This window comes from Vigna unguiculata, chromosome 7 (assembly GCF_004118075.2).
Source record: "Vigna unguiculata cultivar IT97K-499-35 chromosome 7, ASM411807v1, whole genome shotgun sequence".
In the NCBI taxonomy this organism is placed as follows: Eukaryota; Viridiplantae; Streptophyta; class Magnoliopsida; order Fabales; family Fabaceae; genus Vigna; species Vigna unguiculata.
The window spans coordinates 28,319,742-28,337,406 of record NC_040285.1 but is presented as its reverse complement, the minus strand read 5'-3'; the positions used below and the strand labels follow the sequence as shown (position 1 = coordinate 28,337,406).

The following is a 17,665-nucleotide window of genomic DNA, read 5'->3' as shown; positions in this document are numbered from 1 at the left end:
TATACTCTTATTAGAACTAATTTTGGTGAATACAAAGTTACATGTTAAACTTTTCCCTTTTTGAATGTATAACTACCAAGAATTCGAATTTAAAACTAGTGATTGAACTAAGACAACTACCCCAGCAAAGTTCAATAACTATTTCACACAAATCCATTCACAAACTTTTGGTCCACTTCAATTTGTTCTGCTTGAATCAATCCATCCTGTGTATGGGACCAACACAATCAATTAAGGTCAAATTCCGTCATTAAATTCTTTTAGTGCATTTCAAGAGTTTCTTAAAGAAATTTCAAATTTAAATGCATTAATATTGCTGTTTTGAGTGGAGTTTCTTGTCAGTATTTAATGTGATTATTTATCACCTATATTCTAGTTATAAAATGATGACAAAAACATTCACAGTTATAAAATTACTCTTTTCCTCGCAATCTGATATACTGATAATGAAAGGAAAAAAAGTAAATGATGCAAACAAAGCTTAACTTGATCTGGAATTCAATAAATTTTACCCAACACAAACTAACTTAATAAATTTGTATTTAGGGATTTTAGGTATGTTCTCTTCCACATGAAATCATCGTGTAATATATTCATATGAGATATCCCTGTAGAATCAAGAATTGTGAGGCTATATTAGAAAAAAGAGAACAATTTAAACTATTTAAACTTGTTTAAGAGACATTGTTATTCTCATAAACTTTTGGTTCATGCTTTATACAAGATGGTATGAAAATTAGAGGGGAGGAGTGGACACAAAAAAGGTGAAGGTATGGTTAAACATAGGAGTTAATCTTAGTTGTCAATCGGTACGTTCGAAGCATTGTCCGTTCTGAAATATAAATTTCATGATTTTATAATTAAAAGACACTTCAAATAATGGAATAAAAAATAAATATTTAAATTATCATAGATCTATATTTTTAAATAATGTAAGACTATTGAACGCAAGAAAAACAAATTATATACTTAAATCATATGATGAAGATATAATTGTGTAGATTCTCACATTTCGGTTGATATATATAAATGATCCATGTTAGATGAAATTTTTTAGTGACAGTAAAACGAGTAAATTTTAATCTTATAATCATATATTAATATTAATTAAACTATTGAATGGTTAGTATTATGAGTATATTTATATTTTAATTACAATAAAATTAAAGGTTAAGTGATTCAGCAGAGTGGTTTAGAAACTCCTATTGGTTTTAAATTCTTATGAATGAAAAAGCTTAATGTGAAAGGAAAAAAGATACAGTTATCCACTTGAAAGAAGAAAATAACCAAACAAAAATAATAATAATACAAACTATAAAAAAAGAAGGTAAAGAATATGATCATATTGTTTGATGGCCAAAAGAGGGAAGACGAAAGGGAGAGGTTCCTTTGCATCCTTACTCATAATAAGGCATGCTTCCTTACCTTCATCTTTGGTCAATAATTTAATCAAATCATAACATGCATCTCATAATCCGTTTATTTTTTAAACACAATGATTTGGGATTTGTTTTGGATTCGTTTCTATCAATGAATCATATATATATATACTAAATTGATATGTATAGTAAATTCACTGATTTTTCTTTAATAACTATTTTAAACCCACATTTAGTTATCATAGATAGTGTATTTATTGATTTTAATAATCATTATGCTAAAATGAAAAATGAAAAATAAAAAATATTTAATAGAGTTACAGCTCGACCTAAAATTGAGTTCTGTGAAAGCTTATAAATATTTTAATTTTATGATAAATATAGATATATATTTAAAATAATTGAAAAGTACTACTATTTTTAAATTCTTTTATAAAAAACAGCTTTTTGAGTCTTTTCTTTTAAATATCGAAACCTTTTTCTTAAGAAAAACGCAAGTGTCCCGTCATTCTGGAAAATATATATATATATATATATATATATTATTTAGTACAAACTTAAGTATATGAATAATAGCGGGGTCCATTCTAGGTAGTCTTTTAATATGATATTAATGCTTCCGAAGATACGAAAAGATTGAGTATAATTAGTAGTTTATCACTTCCCACATGAAGCACCAAGAAGTGAATCAGGAAATGGTGGTGCAGCCACAAAAAACCAGCAACAAACTAATTCTGCCAATAATAATTTCAATAACAAATTTTATGGTCAAATTATAATTGAACAGTAGGAATATTTTCTCATGATCAAGAAGGACATTCATTTCTTGAAGTTTGATGTCACTAAAAAAATCATATATCATTTACAGACACCATTTACAGACCTGGTGGGTTAATTGGAAGCAAAACAAACTTACCTGAAGGATCTGATACTCATCGATCAACCGGTTCAGTTCATCTAAAATCTGCAACCCCCATATATGAAATTAAATTTCCAGAGACAAAATTCGAGTCTCTATGAAGGAAGATTAAGAAAAGGAACTCATCATATCTCATTAGCTGGTTTATTGAACTTGAACAAAAGCCCATTAGAATTGGCGCATTCAAACAAAGCCTTAGCAGTCATTTCCCTCTCAAACCTCCAAATATAGTTTAACCCCACCAGAAGCTCAGTTATGGCGGCCTCAGTCTTATCTTTGTTGGCGAAGAACAAAGTCTGTAACAGCAATACATTGGTCTTGGCCACCAAATTGTGTTGTTCAAAGCTTCTCTCGCTTTGCCATTTGATCATGTTGTGTGCCAAAGGTGATAACCATCCCAATATTCTTCCCAAAGCGTCCCTCCATTCCGCAGCAAGAACAGGATCACTAGCACAAAACCCCACTCCTCTTAGTCTCCCTCTCAACCCCCACCTTATGCTCCTCGGCAACATACCATATAAATCATCTCTTGCATCTACTCCAACCAAGTGAGGTGACTTTATCATCTTCTCCATCACTATTATCAAATTTGCATAGTGTAAAGCCAAACCTGAAGCTCCCAAAGTGCTCTCCGGTGGTTTAAGAAGCTTCGAGTTGGCCTCAAAAAACCCACTTTCCATATCTTCATTCACCGCTTCATTAAACTTTGAGTCTTCCTCTAATAACCCAGAAACAACAAAATCATTAGGGTTTTGATCAGATGGATAAACAGTGGCCGAAGTAGATAAGGTACGTGACAGACAAGGCATGCGTTGACCGATTCCGAACACAACCTTAATCCTTGCTAAAACAGTGAAACTGAACCTTACAAGGAGCACGACAACGCTGTCGAAGCTCCTGCTCCAAAGGGATCTTTCTTTGAGATCCTTTACCTCTTGCTTCTGCCAGAAAATCTTCTGCTGAAGTTCGTAGAGTTTTTGCTGGTCTTTACTCCCAACGTTGTTGGCGTCAGCGTGGTTCAGAGCTTTTCTGAAGCCGCTTTCCAGAACCGCGAGCTCCTCCATTTCGCGGTAGAGTGCTGCCGTAAGCGTCACGTAACGCTCCATCTTCTTGAGCTTTGATTCGGTTTCTTTTGGGCCCGGAAGGGCCCACCCTTTAAGGTCGCAGCCTGAGTCCGCGAACTCGAGGAAGGCCTGCTGGAAGGAGCGCAGGTTGGGGTCCTCGCAGCGCGCGCTGAGTCGGGTCACCGAGTTCGCCACGACACGGAGCGACTCGGCGAACTCGGCGCAGGCGAGTCCGAGGAGGAAGGACTCGTCGTTAGAGATGATCTTCCTCACACCCTCGAGGTTGAGGGCGTCGTTTCGGATGCGGACGACGGTGGCGTCGGAGAGCGAGTGCCAGAGATGGAGGAGTTTCGACATGACGCCGGCGATCTCGAACGCCAACACGCCGACGTTTGGTTTGGACTTGAACGAGGGTTTCTTCTTCAGCAGCTTGGGCGGAACCGAGTCGAAGCTATTTGATATGGCGGTTTTGACCTTGACAAGGAGCGTTTCGAAGGCCATGGTTGAGTTTGAGGTGAACTTCCTCCAGGTGATTTGAGGGTTAAGCGTTGAACTAGAGTAAAGTAACGTGTACCATGTGTTTGAGAAAATGCGTATGAAAAAGTGGGATAGATAAATAAATAAATAATTGAGGAGTGGGAAGGTTTTGGTGCAGAGCGATAAGGATAAAGAAGAAGAGGATTGAAAAATGCTGGAGAGGCTCGTGGGGTGTTCGATCAAGAGTGGGTGCTACCAAGAGAGTGATTGTGTTTATTAACGCAAGAAAGAGAGAGAGAGAAAGAGGTGAGTGTGGTTAAAGTATTTAAAACCACATGCAGTGGCAGGGCGTGATGGATTGTTGCATCAGAGGGTGTGTTTCTGGTCTAAGGTTCAGTCGCTCTAAGAAGCGCGTGGAAGTTGTGATTATGATTTATGAAGCTTGAAGCTCCTCCTCCGGTGTGTTCTTTTCTGTGTGTTTAAGTTGGGGGTTGGGATTTTATGTTTTGGTTTTTACTTTGTGGATTTTTAGTCTCTTGGTTGTTGAATTATTGATACATGCTACTACTATGTAGTTGTTGGTAAATGAAACTTTTCTGTTATGTTTGTGTTTGGATGCAAAGAAACACTTTTGTTTCAATGTTATTGTATGCTTTTAGGATTGAGGGCCATGTCATTATTGCTGCCTCGCTCCTCCCTTTTATTTTCGTGTTCGTAAAAAGCAATTGGTTTCGCCTCTGAGATTATTACCCTAAAATTACGAATTTCGATTATTACCCTAATGAGATGTGAGAATGCTATAGTGTCAAAACAAAAGCCTGTATTCATTGCTCCTTCATCAATTCCATTGACTAATAATATATTTCTTAAATCTTTATAGAGGTCCAAGGTTCACTTATGGCAATTTCAATTATTTAAGATTGTGAGATCATCATTGAGAATAAAACCAGGTAGAGATATAGTGATCTCTGACGATAATTTTGTTGGCATTACACATCATATTTAGAAATAACGAAAAAAAAAGGAAGAAATTCATTAACAAAATCAGTTATACATAACATCAAACGTAACATAATCATTTATATGCGTTTATGATTATCCCACACATCAAATGGGCACAGAATATTCCTATAGCTAGCTAGCATGCATGTGCCTATGAATTCCACTTTCACAGTTTGACCACTTAACTACATCCCAAACATATTGGCAATACTAATTCCCCTTCTCTTTAATTAACTGTTTAACTTCCTGTAATGCCTTTTGTTTGCATCAAACAATTATGGAAATTCCAAACAAGTAATGTCAATTGCTAAAAACAGAAAGCAGTGGTGTGAGTGCGATTTGTGTGAATAATTAATGGGATGAAGTTTGACTAGGAATAGTTACTAGATGGAGGAAGGTGGCACAAACATGTAGATAGTGGTGTGAAAGAGAGGATATTTTGTTGTTAGAGACGGTATATAAATATTTTTTTTATGGGTAAATATTAGTTGTTAATTTTTGTTAGTGAAAAAATTTGTTACAGGTTGCACAATTGTCTCTGGCGGAAGAGACCAGGTGGCCAAGTTACAATATGAGTGAGATCACTGATAGGATAATTGTTGACCGAAATTGTTACAGGTGACATCACTTGTTATGTGACAAAGGTCAAGTAGGTTGGATCACAATTGAATCGTGAATGTTTGAGCTATTACGCTCTTAAGTAAAAATAGTTATGTCTTGACTAATGACTATAACTTTTGACCTAGTTATAATTTGATCTTAACAATTGGCGCAATAGAGCATATAAACATATAAATAAAACAATAATATTTTGACCTCCACAATTTTACTCTCATTTTATATTTTCTAAGGTGGCTTAATATCGAGTATTGATTTTTTTTAAAAATATAATAATACATTAATTAATGCTTGGCACTAAACCACGGTAGAGAATATAAAATGGAAATCAAGATGTGGAAATCAAAGTATGATTTTTCATATGAATATATATGGTAGATATTAACTTAGTGGGAAAATAATACACCTAGCTAGCCTCCTCCGCGGTCTTAGGGAACTAGGTCACTCATTCACGTCACATGGTTAGTGAGAGTGTGTTGGTCGGATCAAATGCGCTCGGGATATATTTTTGAATACCTACTTGGAGTCTGGGAAGGGGAAATGAATTGGTGGAGACAATATTTTGTAATTGAGATTTTGATGAAGGAATTAGAAGATAATATATGTGTGCTAAAAGTAAATGGAGTCCTAATTAAAGGGTTGTTTTTTCAACCTTTGCTATACCTTTAGCCAACCAATGGAAGGGCAAAGGATTTGTATGTTGCGTTGTCGGAAAATGAAAGAGCAACCATGAGCCCATTCTGCATTGATATTGATGCCTTTAAAAAGCAAACTCTCGCATTCCTTCACCCTTCTTCCTCCCTCTCAGTTATTCTAACTTTGTAATAATTTTTCTCTTCTGCTCATACAAAGACAGCTGCTACTTCTATTATTATATTCTTTCATTCGCCTTTTGCACATGGAGCAAAAATTGGAACATAAAAGTAAAACTCATACACCCTTACATTACAGTATTGGGATACTCCAAATGGATTTCACTTTCTTTTGGAGACAATTACTTTCTCACTTTTTGCTCATCTCAATTAGGCTTTCTTTCCTCATATATCTCCTTCAATCCAATGAGATCTAATATGTCCATTAATTGCATGAAATCGAGGTGGAGATATACATACATAGAGCCCGCAGGGATAGGGATATGCAGTTAAGGAACAGAAAATTATTGACCTTGTTAAATCCTAGACAAATGTTTATACGTGTAAAAGAGAATTTTGGGGAAGGAAACCTCAAATTGTTCTTGCATCCAATGAGGACAACCTTGGATGTGACACGTGTCATGTAATATATAACGTGAATCCTGTTTGGTGTAATCCTAAACTGATTCAGTGTCGCCTTCATAAATCTCAGTGAATGAGTAATGGGAAGATAAGTTTGAGAGTGTTCATCACAAAACAAAGAATGTGGATTTTACTTTGTCTTTTTGTAAGTGTTCAACGAACGAACCCATTTGCACAATCTAGGAAGATATTAGATTCTGAACCATTGTGCCAAGTACCCAAGTACGTCTTTACCTTAATAATTCATGCCAGACATTGTGCCACACTTATAATTAATGACAGGTTAACAATATAATGAGCATCAAATCCCCACAAAAAGTGATGAAAAGGATGCAGAACAAAAAGTAGTATTTAAATGGTAGGTTAACCAAAGATCAAGCCTTATAGACCCACCTTCATCATTATTTTTCATGAAAAAGGATTTCTATTTATGTAGTAATGCACCATCGAGGAGGTTTCCTGAAGCTTCCCGAATTATAGACCAAAAAGATTCACGACAGTTTTACTGTATACAAATTTTCTGGTAAGTTAATCATATATACTTGTTCCTTTGAAACTGCAATTTGATATTCAGATCACCTAAGCCATTAAAGGAGCTTTCTGTGTTTTCACTGTGCTTGTCTTTTACAAGTAAACACACACATAACATTATTGAATGCACCAAGAAAGTTCGAAAAGGAGGTGTAGTTAGTGGTGGATGGTAGCATCCTAATGTAGTTCCATTCCATGCGTGGGGCTATGTAATAAGAAGCATATATTGGTTGCAAATTCATGATCAATCTCACAGAAAAGGGTGCATATTCGTTGCACCATGCGTGGGGTTATACAGCAAGCATGCATGTTGTGGTGCTTGCTTGCACGCTGGCATGCCACGAACAATACCAATTCCTGGAACAAAAAATTATGGGGCTAAATGTGTTTCTTTTGGAGAGTGCTGAAAAACAGCTACTATGTGAATTCATTACATCTACTTATATAAATACAGAAATATGCAGTGCAAAGCATGTGTACTATAATTGGTGAAGAAGAACTGTGAAGTTTGCAATGATAATGTGTGATGTCACTTATAGAAGCTCAGTGATTACTCGAACTGATTTTTGCAGATGTGGGACAGGGAAACCTTTGTTTGAGAAAGCTATGGAAACATAAGGATTCATTTGGGGCATGAGGTGGGTTTCCATGGATGGATAAAGTCAAAGCATTTCTTCTATACTTTCGGCTCCAGCAAATCTCATTCATCAGTTTATATATATATCTTCCACCTGCAAATCAAGATTAGTTTATTAATTTTTTAATTAAATTTTGATAACTTTTTACGGTACATTTTAAAGTGGTTCTGAAATATAAAAAAATAAAAAATCAATTTTTTTTTTACACTAACATCATATAATTTGTCGGAAGCTTTAGAAGAAATATAAATAGTATTATAATCTTTATAAAAAAAGAAAATACAACATTTCGGAGTCCTCAAACAAATTAAAAAAAAAAATCATAATTATAAGACTGGTCGTTAAGAAAGATTGTGGATCTATATATTTTATATATATATATATATATATATATATATATAACATATATAATTATTCGCATATAAAATTATTTGACACTAATTTTATAAAAAAAATATTTGATATTAATTTTACACTAAAATTTTAAGATAATGATATTATGGGCCTTTAATTTTATATAATATTTTATTTTATCTAATATAAAACTTTGACTCATTTCGAACATGAAAACGATTCATTTATAATAAAATCCTATGACCAGCTAAAATAAGCAAAATCCTTTTGAAAAGTGTTAATATCATTACAGTGAAGGTATTTGGTTAGAGACCTTCAAAATCAAGGCACCATCTATATTTTCTTCGGTTATATATATGTGTGAGACAGTGAGTGAAAATTTAAGTTACACATACACATAGTGTTTGATATTTTTCGATTAAATAATAGTTTTTTCTTTTCTAAATGTACAAGGGTAAATTATATAAATTCTAAACTAAACCATAATTATTAATCAAAACTAAATAAGCTAATAATCATAACTAAGTGTCTATATACTCTACTATAATTATAATAAATGCTAATTTCTAATACATTAAAAGTATTTATTTTTGCTTATAATCAATTTTTTCAATTATTTGCATACCCAATGTCTCCTCGTTGACAAACAAAACCTGTAATATATAAGGATAATAAATATTCGTTTCTTTTATATATAATAATGTATATGGGTTTTTTTTTTCAAAATAATTTAGATGTGTCATTATATTATTCAAATTCAAATAATTAAAAATATTAATATGCACTAGATACATGATATAGTAATATCAGAAAATATAATTGTCTTCCTTTTAAAATAATTAACAAAAGGACAAGAGTATTTTTCATTGACATATTTCGCTTTCCATTGAGCTGATTGTAAGAATTCTTAATGACATTCTTATGCACCTCATATTGATTTCACTTACACAACTCTGATATATATAACTAGGTACATGAGAATGAGTAAGGTTCCTGACACTGGGATAAAATTTTTAGGGAAGTCAATTTTATTTATATAAATTAACTTTTTTAATTAAAAAAAAATTCATACATAATTTTTCTATTTAATATAAACATGTTTGATAATATAATCCAAAACATATAACAATAATTAATATATATATATATATATATATGAAAGTGTAATATAAATTTTATCATTAACAATAATATATTAAAAAAAGTAAAAGGTGTCTCCAGTGAGAGTACTCCTGTACGTTTTTTCAATAATTTAAAATCTTCAATCATTTAATCATAGAACTAAAATTTGTTATAATATCCATATAAATGATCATAGTGTTTGCTAAAAATTCAATCACCGTCTTATGTAGGAAAAGATCAAATTATAAATATCTTAGATTAAATCTCAAAATCAAGAATCAATATTTTAAGAAAATTAACAACTTCTAAATGATTAGCTTCATTTACTTTAAAATATATTCTTAATATTGTTCTTCTCTAACCCAACCTCAAAACCTAAAATAGTTCTATTTACACAAAAAAGAGTTTCATAAACAGTTAGAGCATAATTTTATAATCTCTAACAAATAGATATATGCCTAGAGCACATAAAAGCCACATACAAGAATAAAACATATTGCTTCGAAAAAAAATGATAAAAAATAAACTTTCTCAAAAGAAAAAATTATTTAGTCCAAAATATTTTTTAACTCATCAATCTTGTTGTGGTACAATTTGCTTTTGAAAATAATAAGAGATTAATGATAAAAATTGAGATAGAAAGAGGAGGAAAATAGGAGATGGAGGTATGGAAGAGAGAGAAATCAAATAAAAAAATAAAAAAATTACAACCTAAAGGCAAAACTTAATTTTAAATTTTTTTTTAAACTAAATTTATATAAATAATATAATAATATTTTCTTAAAATATGTATAGAAAAAAAAATGTTAGGGGAGTCGTGGCTCCCCTGTCATAACATAGGTCCACATTTGCAGGGAGAAATATTTGTAAGTTAAATATATTGTTAATCTTTAAATTTTGACTTAAAATTACAATTAATTATTGTTTTAAATTTTGATATGTTTAATCTTAAACTTTAAATTAATAGATATAATAATTTAAATTTAATTACGTTAATTGTTTTTTTAACTTGTCAAATAATACTTCAATTTGATGTTGACGTTGTTTACATCGTTTGTTACGTTCTAACTCAAATATTAATCTCGAATATCATTTAACACCTAAAAAAATTCAACGTTGCTGAATTAAAATAATTATATTTATTCATCTTTCAGTGACAAAAAATTATTAAACTTTAAAATAAATACAAATTTTAATTTTGCTTGCCACTACAAATATATTTAACTTAATATTTTATTTTTAGAGGAATATATTTGATTGTCATTCATAAAGATTTTTTCTATATTTTATTAGTATATAATTATCACCTTTTACATTTTACAACAAATTTTAACAATATCTCCCATTGGTTTTCATATGACATAAGAAAAAATAAATATTATCAAATAACTACAATCATATGCTCTGAAAAATCAATATAAAATACAATCAACCAAAATTATATATATATATATATATATATATATATATATATATATATATAACATATTAAAATATTTATACTAATAAACTATGAAAAAACATTGACCTTTTTTTCAAATTGTACAACCAAAAACTTCAGGTTTGAATTTAATAATTGATATTACACACTTCTCTTGTTTATTTTATTAAAAAAACTCATAATAATAATTTAAATTGAAAATAATATTAATTGGGTCTTAATAAGAAAAGTAAAATTCACTTCATGCAATATATTATACGGATCTAACAAATTTTCGATCATATAACATTAAATATGAACTTAAAAAATTTAACAATACAACTTGTCATATTCCAATCCAATCCCAATACAAATTAGATAACTATTTCAAAAGGCACAATAATTTATATTAACTAGAGTGTAACTTTATTTTAAAATCTAACTTAAATATATTTTTTCCTAAATCTTTATTCAATTTCAAACATATATTTATTTTGAACATGTTCTTTTATTAAAAGAAATTTCTAACATATATTTCTATAAATAATATTGAAAATTAAATGAGAAATTAAAAAAAAAAAACAATAAAAACTAACCTGCCAAGAGGTGCTTGCTTTGTGGCGAGCGTGGATGTTATGTGAACATCCTTCACAGTGGTGGTCGCGCGTTTGTGATGAAGGTGCTTAAATTCATATTGATTTTAACGAAATTTTTTACATTAATAATATATGAAAATTGATTTTGATGATGTCAATTTTTAAATTAGATATAAAAATGATATAAGAAAGTATGAATATATTTGTCTTTCTCATTTTTTATTTTAAATTATTAGAATATTAAGTTTATTAATTAATTTAACAAAATTTATATTAACAGCAAAATTCAAATTTTTTTAATAAAACATAGTTAAAATATTTAGAAATGTCATAAGAAATAAATAGTCCATATTGAATTTTATTTATAAAAAATAAGCTTAAAAGTTTGCAATATACCAACACTAATTATAATAGAAAAAGGAAATAGTTGAATATGATAGAGAGATAGAAGAAATATGTAGTTGATTTAATGGTGAAATGAAAAGGTAGCGGTGAGGATGGTTTTAAAGAGGACCCAGAAGCCAAATGATAAAAAGTATTTAAAAGACATTTTGAAAAAGAAAAAAAATGAAAGGCTCTCTTTTCATGCCAAAGAAACACTCATTTTGCTCTCTCTTTTCTCTCTCTACCCCATATTTGATAGAGACATACCCGCTGACAGTGATTTTGGTAAGGAAAATTATGTTTTGAAAAAAAAATTATAAATAGAATTAAAATAAATTAATTTTTTATTTAAATTGATAAAAAACTTTGTTAAATTATCTTTCGGAGAGGAAATTAGGAGGGTCAAGTTGACCCGAAAACTCTGCCACGTAATGTAGTAATAGTAGTAGAATTAAAATAAGTTTGTTTAATTTAAGGGGTAAATGGATTTATTAAGGCCTCTGGTTCCTCAGAATTGAAGGGGTTGTGTCCCACTTTGAGTAGACATTCCTTTAATAAAATAAAGGTGAATAAGCAAAGACTTAGATCATGTTCTTTCCCTTGCCTTTCCTCTTTTGCCCCCCACTCATCAACCATAATGTGCACGTGTGTCATCATCATTGTAGGCACGTAGTAGACCAAATTATTCATTCTCACAAGTCACAACCACGTGCATTGCAATGCCAATCACCTTACTTACCCGTTTCAATAACTACTTTTAGGCTTTTACTTTCTACACCCCCACAGTTTCTTTGCACATCTCTAAAGCTTATCAAATGTCCATTTCACCCTTTTAAAAAGTAATATCTGAATTATATATTCCGAAAGCTTTCTGAAACAAGTTTTCCAAAATAAGATCTCCAGTGTAAATTTTTTAGAACAAAATTTGTGTAACATAAGAAATTTCTTATGGAATAAATTTTTCCAGAATGAGATATTTGGAAAAAAAACGTTCTGAAACTCATAAATGTTTTCCAAAATAAGTTTTCTGAAATATTAAATATGTTTTGAAAAGAAATTTCAGAACACATGTTTTGGAAGAAGCTTTTCGAAACAAGATTTTTTCTTCATTCTCTCTCTTCTCCCTCTTCAACAACTGCATGACGGTGGTGGTGCTGAAAGTGTTGAAAATGGTGATGTCGTGTGGTACAATGGTGGTGAAAGATTTTGAGATTTTTCCTGATAGGTATAATTATTTGGTATCTTAATTTGTTTGTTTACTTTTTTTTTCTATATTTTTGTTTCGTTCAATTTAATACTCCAATTATTTAAAATGACACGTGTTAAATTCTAAAATTTCTTTTTTAATTTTAATTTTTTTTCCTAAAAGTTTATAATCTGTCATGTGTCATGTTACTGTTGTGTCACGTGACAATTTACAGTAGTCATGACATGTGGCAGTGGTAAAACTTGTTTTCAATTTAGTCATTTATTTTAAATTTTTTGTTCAATTTAATACTCCTATTTTTTAAAATATCCAATTTTGTCATTTTTAATTTGATACCAAATTAGTAAATAAACTTAATTATAACTTATATATACATGTTACAATAATTTTTTTAATATATACATCAAATCACTTCATCTAAATACTCAAATTATTTTATTTTTTACATTTTTACCTTTATAATTTTTTACACTTGAAATTTTTTTTATACTTGTAAAAAATAAAATAATTTGAATATTTAGGTGTAGTGATTTGATGTATAAATTCAAAACAATAATTTTAATATGTATATATAAATTATAATTAAACTTATTTACTAATTTGCTCTTAAATTTGAAATGACAAAATTAATTTTTTTTAAAGAATTGGGTACTAAATTGAACAAAAATTCTAATAGAGGACTAAATTGAAAACAAGTTTTACCACTATCACGTGTCATAACTGTAAACAACCACATGACACAACAGTAATCTGATACGTGGCAGCTTATAATTTTTTAGAAAAAAAAAATTAAAAATTAAAAAAAATGTAAAAAGAATTTAAAAAATTTAACATCTTGACACGTGTCCTGTACGAATACGGTGTTAACTCGAACTTAACGGAAATAATCAAATTAAAACATTTTAAATAATTAGGATATTAAATTGAAACAGAAAAAAATATGAGTACCAAATTAAATTAAACAAAAAAATTAAGATATCAAATAAGTAATTATACCTTTCCTAATTGTCTCTATTTATTTTAAATTAAAGGAGTTGAGCTATTTTGGATGTCCCTTATGGCAAGGCCTCCGTGACTTAAGAATAAAAAAGGGTTGTTGCTTCCTACAACCAATTTTTTCCTGCCGGCACCCCCGTAAATTCAATATTTTCATTTTATCCTTCATACTCGACCCCTGCATCACTTGTTGAGGCAAGACAGCATGTGGCACGAATCCAACACCGCGATTCCAAGCAAACAAAAAGACATTGGAAATGGGTGCACCCATCCCAAATTCACCATTTTGAAACATATTTTTTTCCTAATGTCACGTCCGATGCATGCGAAAAGGGATGTCAAAAGAAATTTGTACACCTAGATATTTATGGATAAAATTTGTATGGTAGAAAATAACATGGGTAAAAAATAAATATTGTAAAGGGATACCCGTTAATAACGGGTGTGAGTATTTTTTATACATGCATGTTAATAGTGTGACTACGGGTATCATAGCATTCGTACTACCCATACCTGTTATATTCTAATTTAAATAAAAAATTAAAAAAACATGATTAAAATATTAACATATTGATCTTGAATGAATTATTTTTTTATCAATTGGTTTTAAAAATTATTCATTTTTTTGCAAACTGTCATTCAATACTATTTAAACGAGTTATTTGCACTTTGTTTGAAATCTATGAATATTATGCATTGTATTTTTATTTGAATTTACAGTTAAAATATTGTTAAATATTAATGTTTTTTCTTTTGTAGATACTTGTAAGTACCCGTAGATATCAGTGAATATTAAAAAAATATACAGGTACCCGCATAACGGATACCCGTACAAATATAAGTACGATGCATTTATGTAATAGGTCGAGTACAGAAGAACTACTACCTGTATCATATCCGTGATGTTAATATCTCTATATATGAGTACATCCATCCCAAATTGGTGAAAAAAAGAAATAGAACTCTTTAGTTGCACGTGTAAGAAGTATAAACAAGAAAATTTTTTCCAAAATATATTTTTGGAATTAAAAATTACTTTATGAACACCTGGAAATGTTTTTCTATATTCCAAAATTCTTGAAGGTATTTCCGAAACCATAATACATTTTAGACTATAACTACATTTCAAAATACAAAAACAAATTTTTGGAACAGGTGTTTTGGAAATTATTTCAAAATTCATAATATATTTTCAGATCCAGAAATGACTTTCAGAACATCTGTTTTGAATCATTTTTTTTAATTTTGAATCGAGTGTCGTGGAATACAGTAAAATTTCCTGAATAAGTATTGGGAAGTCCGAAACATTCATTCCAAAAAAAAAATCTTATATTTTGAATTTTTTATTTTGAAAGGTCTTTTTCGAATTTAGAAATGCTTTCTGAAATATTCAAACTGAAAAAAATAATAATAAGAAAGTGTGAAAATTTTTATTACATCTGAATGATAAATAGTTTGGGGAGTTCAACTTTTGTAGAGCTGCAAAAAAAAAATAGGAAGGTACGACCCATAAAAAAGGTCTACTGTTGGATAAAAAGCTCTATGGTTAGGAATTTTTCTTTATGAACCCATATTTTTCACCTCACACCTCAGCTAACACGGTAAATTCCAATACTACTCTTCCCTAACAAATTCAATTTTTTTTCCGTATTTTTTGGATTACTATATTTAATAATGTATTTCAGATATAATTGTTGCTTCGTATTAGCTAGTGAATGTCAAATTTAATAAATGATAATGATATTTTGACCCATTTTTTATTTATTTTTAATTTATATTTCAATCATTTTTTAATTTTTTAACTTAATTTTTTTAGTGTATGATGTGATGATCTAAGAATGATTGAAGTGATAAATTAAAATATTTCGAACTAAATATAATTTAAGCTTGTAGCAATGTCAAAAAATCTTTAAGCATGAAGTTGAGTCAAAGATGTTAAGAGTGTAAAGTTAATATAGAGATGTTCAAATTGTGAGATTGAGTTAGAGATGTTTTAAGTATTGAGTTAACCTAATGATGTTTTAAGCATGGAACTAAATTACATAGGTTTAGGGCAGAAGCCAAACCAAAGATGTCTCACAAATTATTAGAAACAAGTTGACCTTGAAGTAAAAGACTTTATATAAGAGAATGTTTTAAAATAAAATAAAAAAAACTCAAGCAAAAATTAAATTTGTAACATATCAAAATGAATTGGTTAAATAATTTTTTATTCACCATGTTATTAAGTTTGACAATGTGAAATTAATTAGTCACATTTAATCACGTGCATGAATATAAGTTTTTTTTATTTCATTGTTATGGGTCTTATATGTGTCACAAGGAAAACAAAAACATATAAAACAATATAGATATCTTAATATGTGAAGTCTAAAAAGATGACATTTGTGACTTATGCAAACAAGTTTTTTACAAACTTCTCAAACTCTCATTCTTTCTAAAATAACTTGAGTGTGGTTGCTCATATGTGAGTGTAAGATTTTCTCACAAAGAAAATTGTATTCGATGATCGATCACAAAAGGTTGGTTGCAGGTCATGCACCGGGTCATGCACCGAGTGTTAAAGGTATTAGAAATTTAACTAAATTATTGTAATTGCATTCATGTGAAAGTAGAAGAATGTTCATACAGAAAATTGCACTAAAGGTCCAATCACAAGATATAAGGATATAAAAATATAAATGAATTTAATCGGATTTAAACAAGTCTTTGTCATCAAACTCAACTAAAATATTATGTATTAAATCAGGTTGAGTTTCTCTGTTTGTTTTTATTATACTTAATCAAACTCAACTTCCCTTTAATAAAGTTAAATTGATTTTGGTTAATTGGGTTACTTTTGTGTGTGCTAACACTTTTAATTTCCAAAAAATTTTCTTTCGATATTAAGATTTTTTAGAAAATTAACTATATTATTTATATTTTAAGAATCGAATAATAGAATATTTTAATATTTTAAGAATAAATATTTATTTAATTAGATAATAAAGTAAGTTGACTCTTGATATTAATATCATTTAATATTTTTTATTGAGTTGAGTTGAGCATTAGTTTAAATATAATTTGTCATTTTATTGAAGATCAGGTCAGATTGTATTGGGTTGAGTTTGACCTAATAATAAATAAAATGTTTAGTTGAGTTTGACCTAATAATAAATAAAATGTTTAATTAATCGTATAATACCCAGTTTGGGGTTAATGTGTCAAATAGGTACTCGGTTTTAAAAAAGTGTCAATTATATCTCAATTTTTGAAAATTGCTTCAATTAGGTCCCTTTTAGACAGAGTTGACTAACGTCGTTAGTCAACGTGCCACGTGTCAATCTGTGCTTTTTTAATTTTTTTTAATTTTTAATTTTTTTTAAATATTAAAAAAAAATGCCACGTGTCAAGTCCCTGTATGTGACACGTGGCATTGTAATGCCACGTGTCAGTGTCACTATCAGATGTCATTGTGTTGATTTCGATTTAGTCCCCATATATGTCTTTTTGTTTCAATTTAGTACCTAAGTAAGTGTATCTGATTCAATTTTGTCCCATTTCTTTTTTAATAATTAAAATATTTTTGTAATCCATTTTTTATAAGATTAAAATTAATTAAGTATAAATATTTTTACAAAACTAAGTACTAATATTTATAATGTTTCTCTCAATTTCCTACCAAATTTATTATTTGTATAAATG

At 29.5% G+C, this 17,665-nt stretch overlaps 1 protein-coding gene across 1 annotated transcript; it reads right to left on the bottom strand.

Moving 5' to 3' along the window:
• Nucleotides 1-2,174: 2,174 nt before the first annotated feature.
• Nucleotides 2,175-4,466, bottom strand: LOC114192496. The gene has a single exon (XM_028082235.1). It carries the CDS (start codon nt 3,861-3,863, stop codon nt 2,424-2,426), a length of 1,440 nt encoding a protein of 479 aa, XP_027938036.1. The 5' UTR covers nt 3,864-4,466; the 3' UTR covers nt 2,175-2,423.
• Between the last annotated feature and the right edge of the window lie 13,199 nt (nt 4,467-17,665).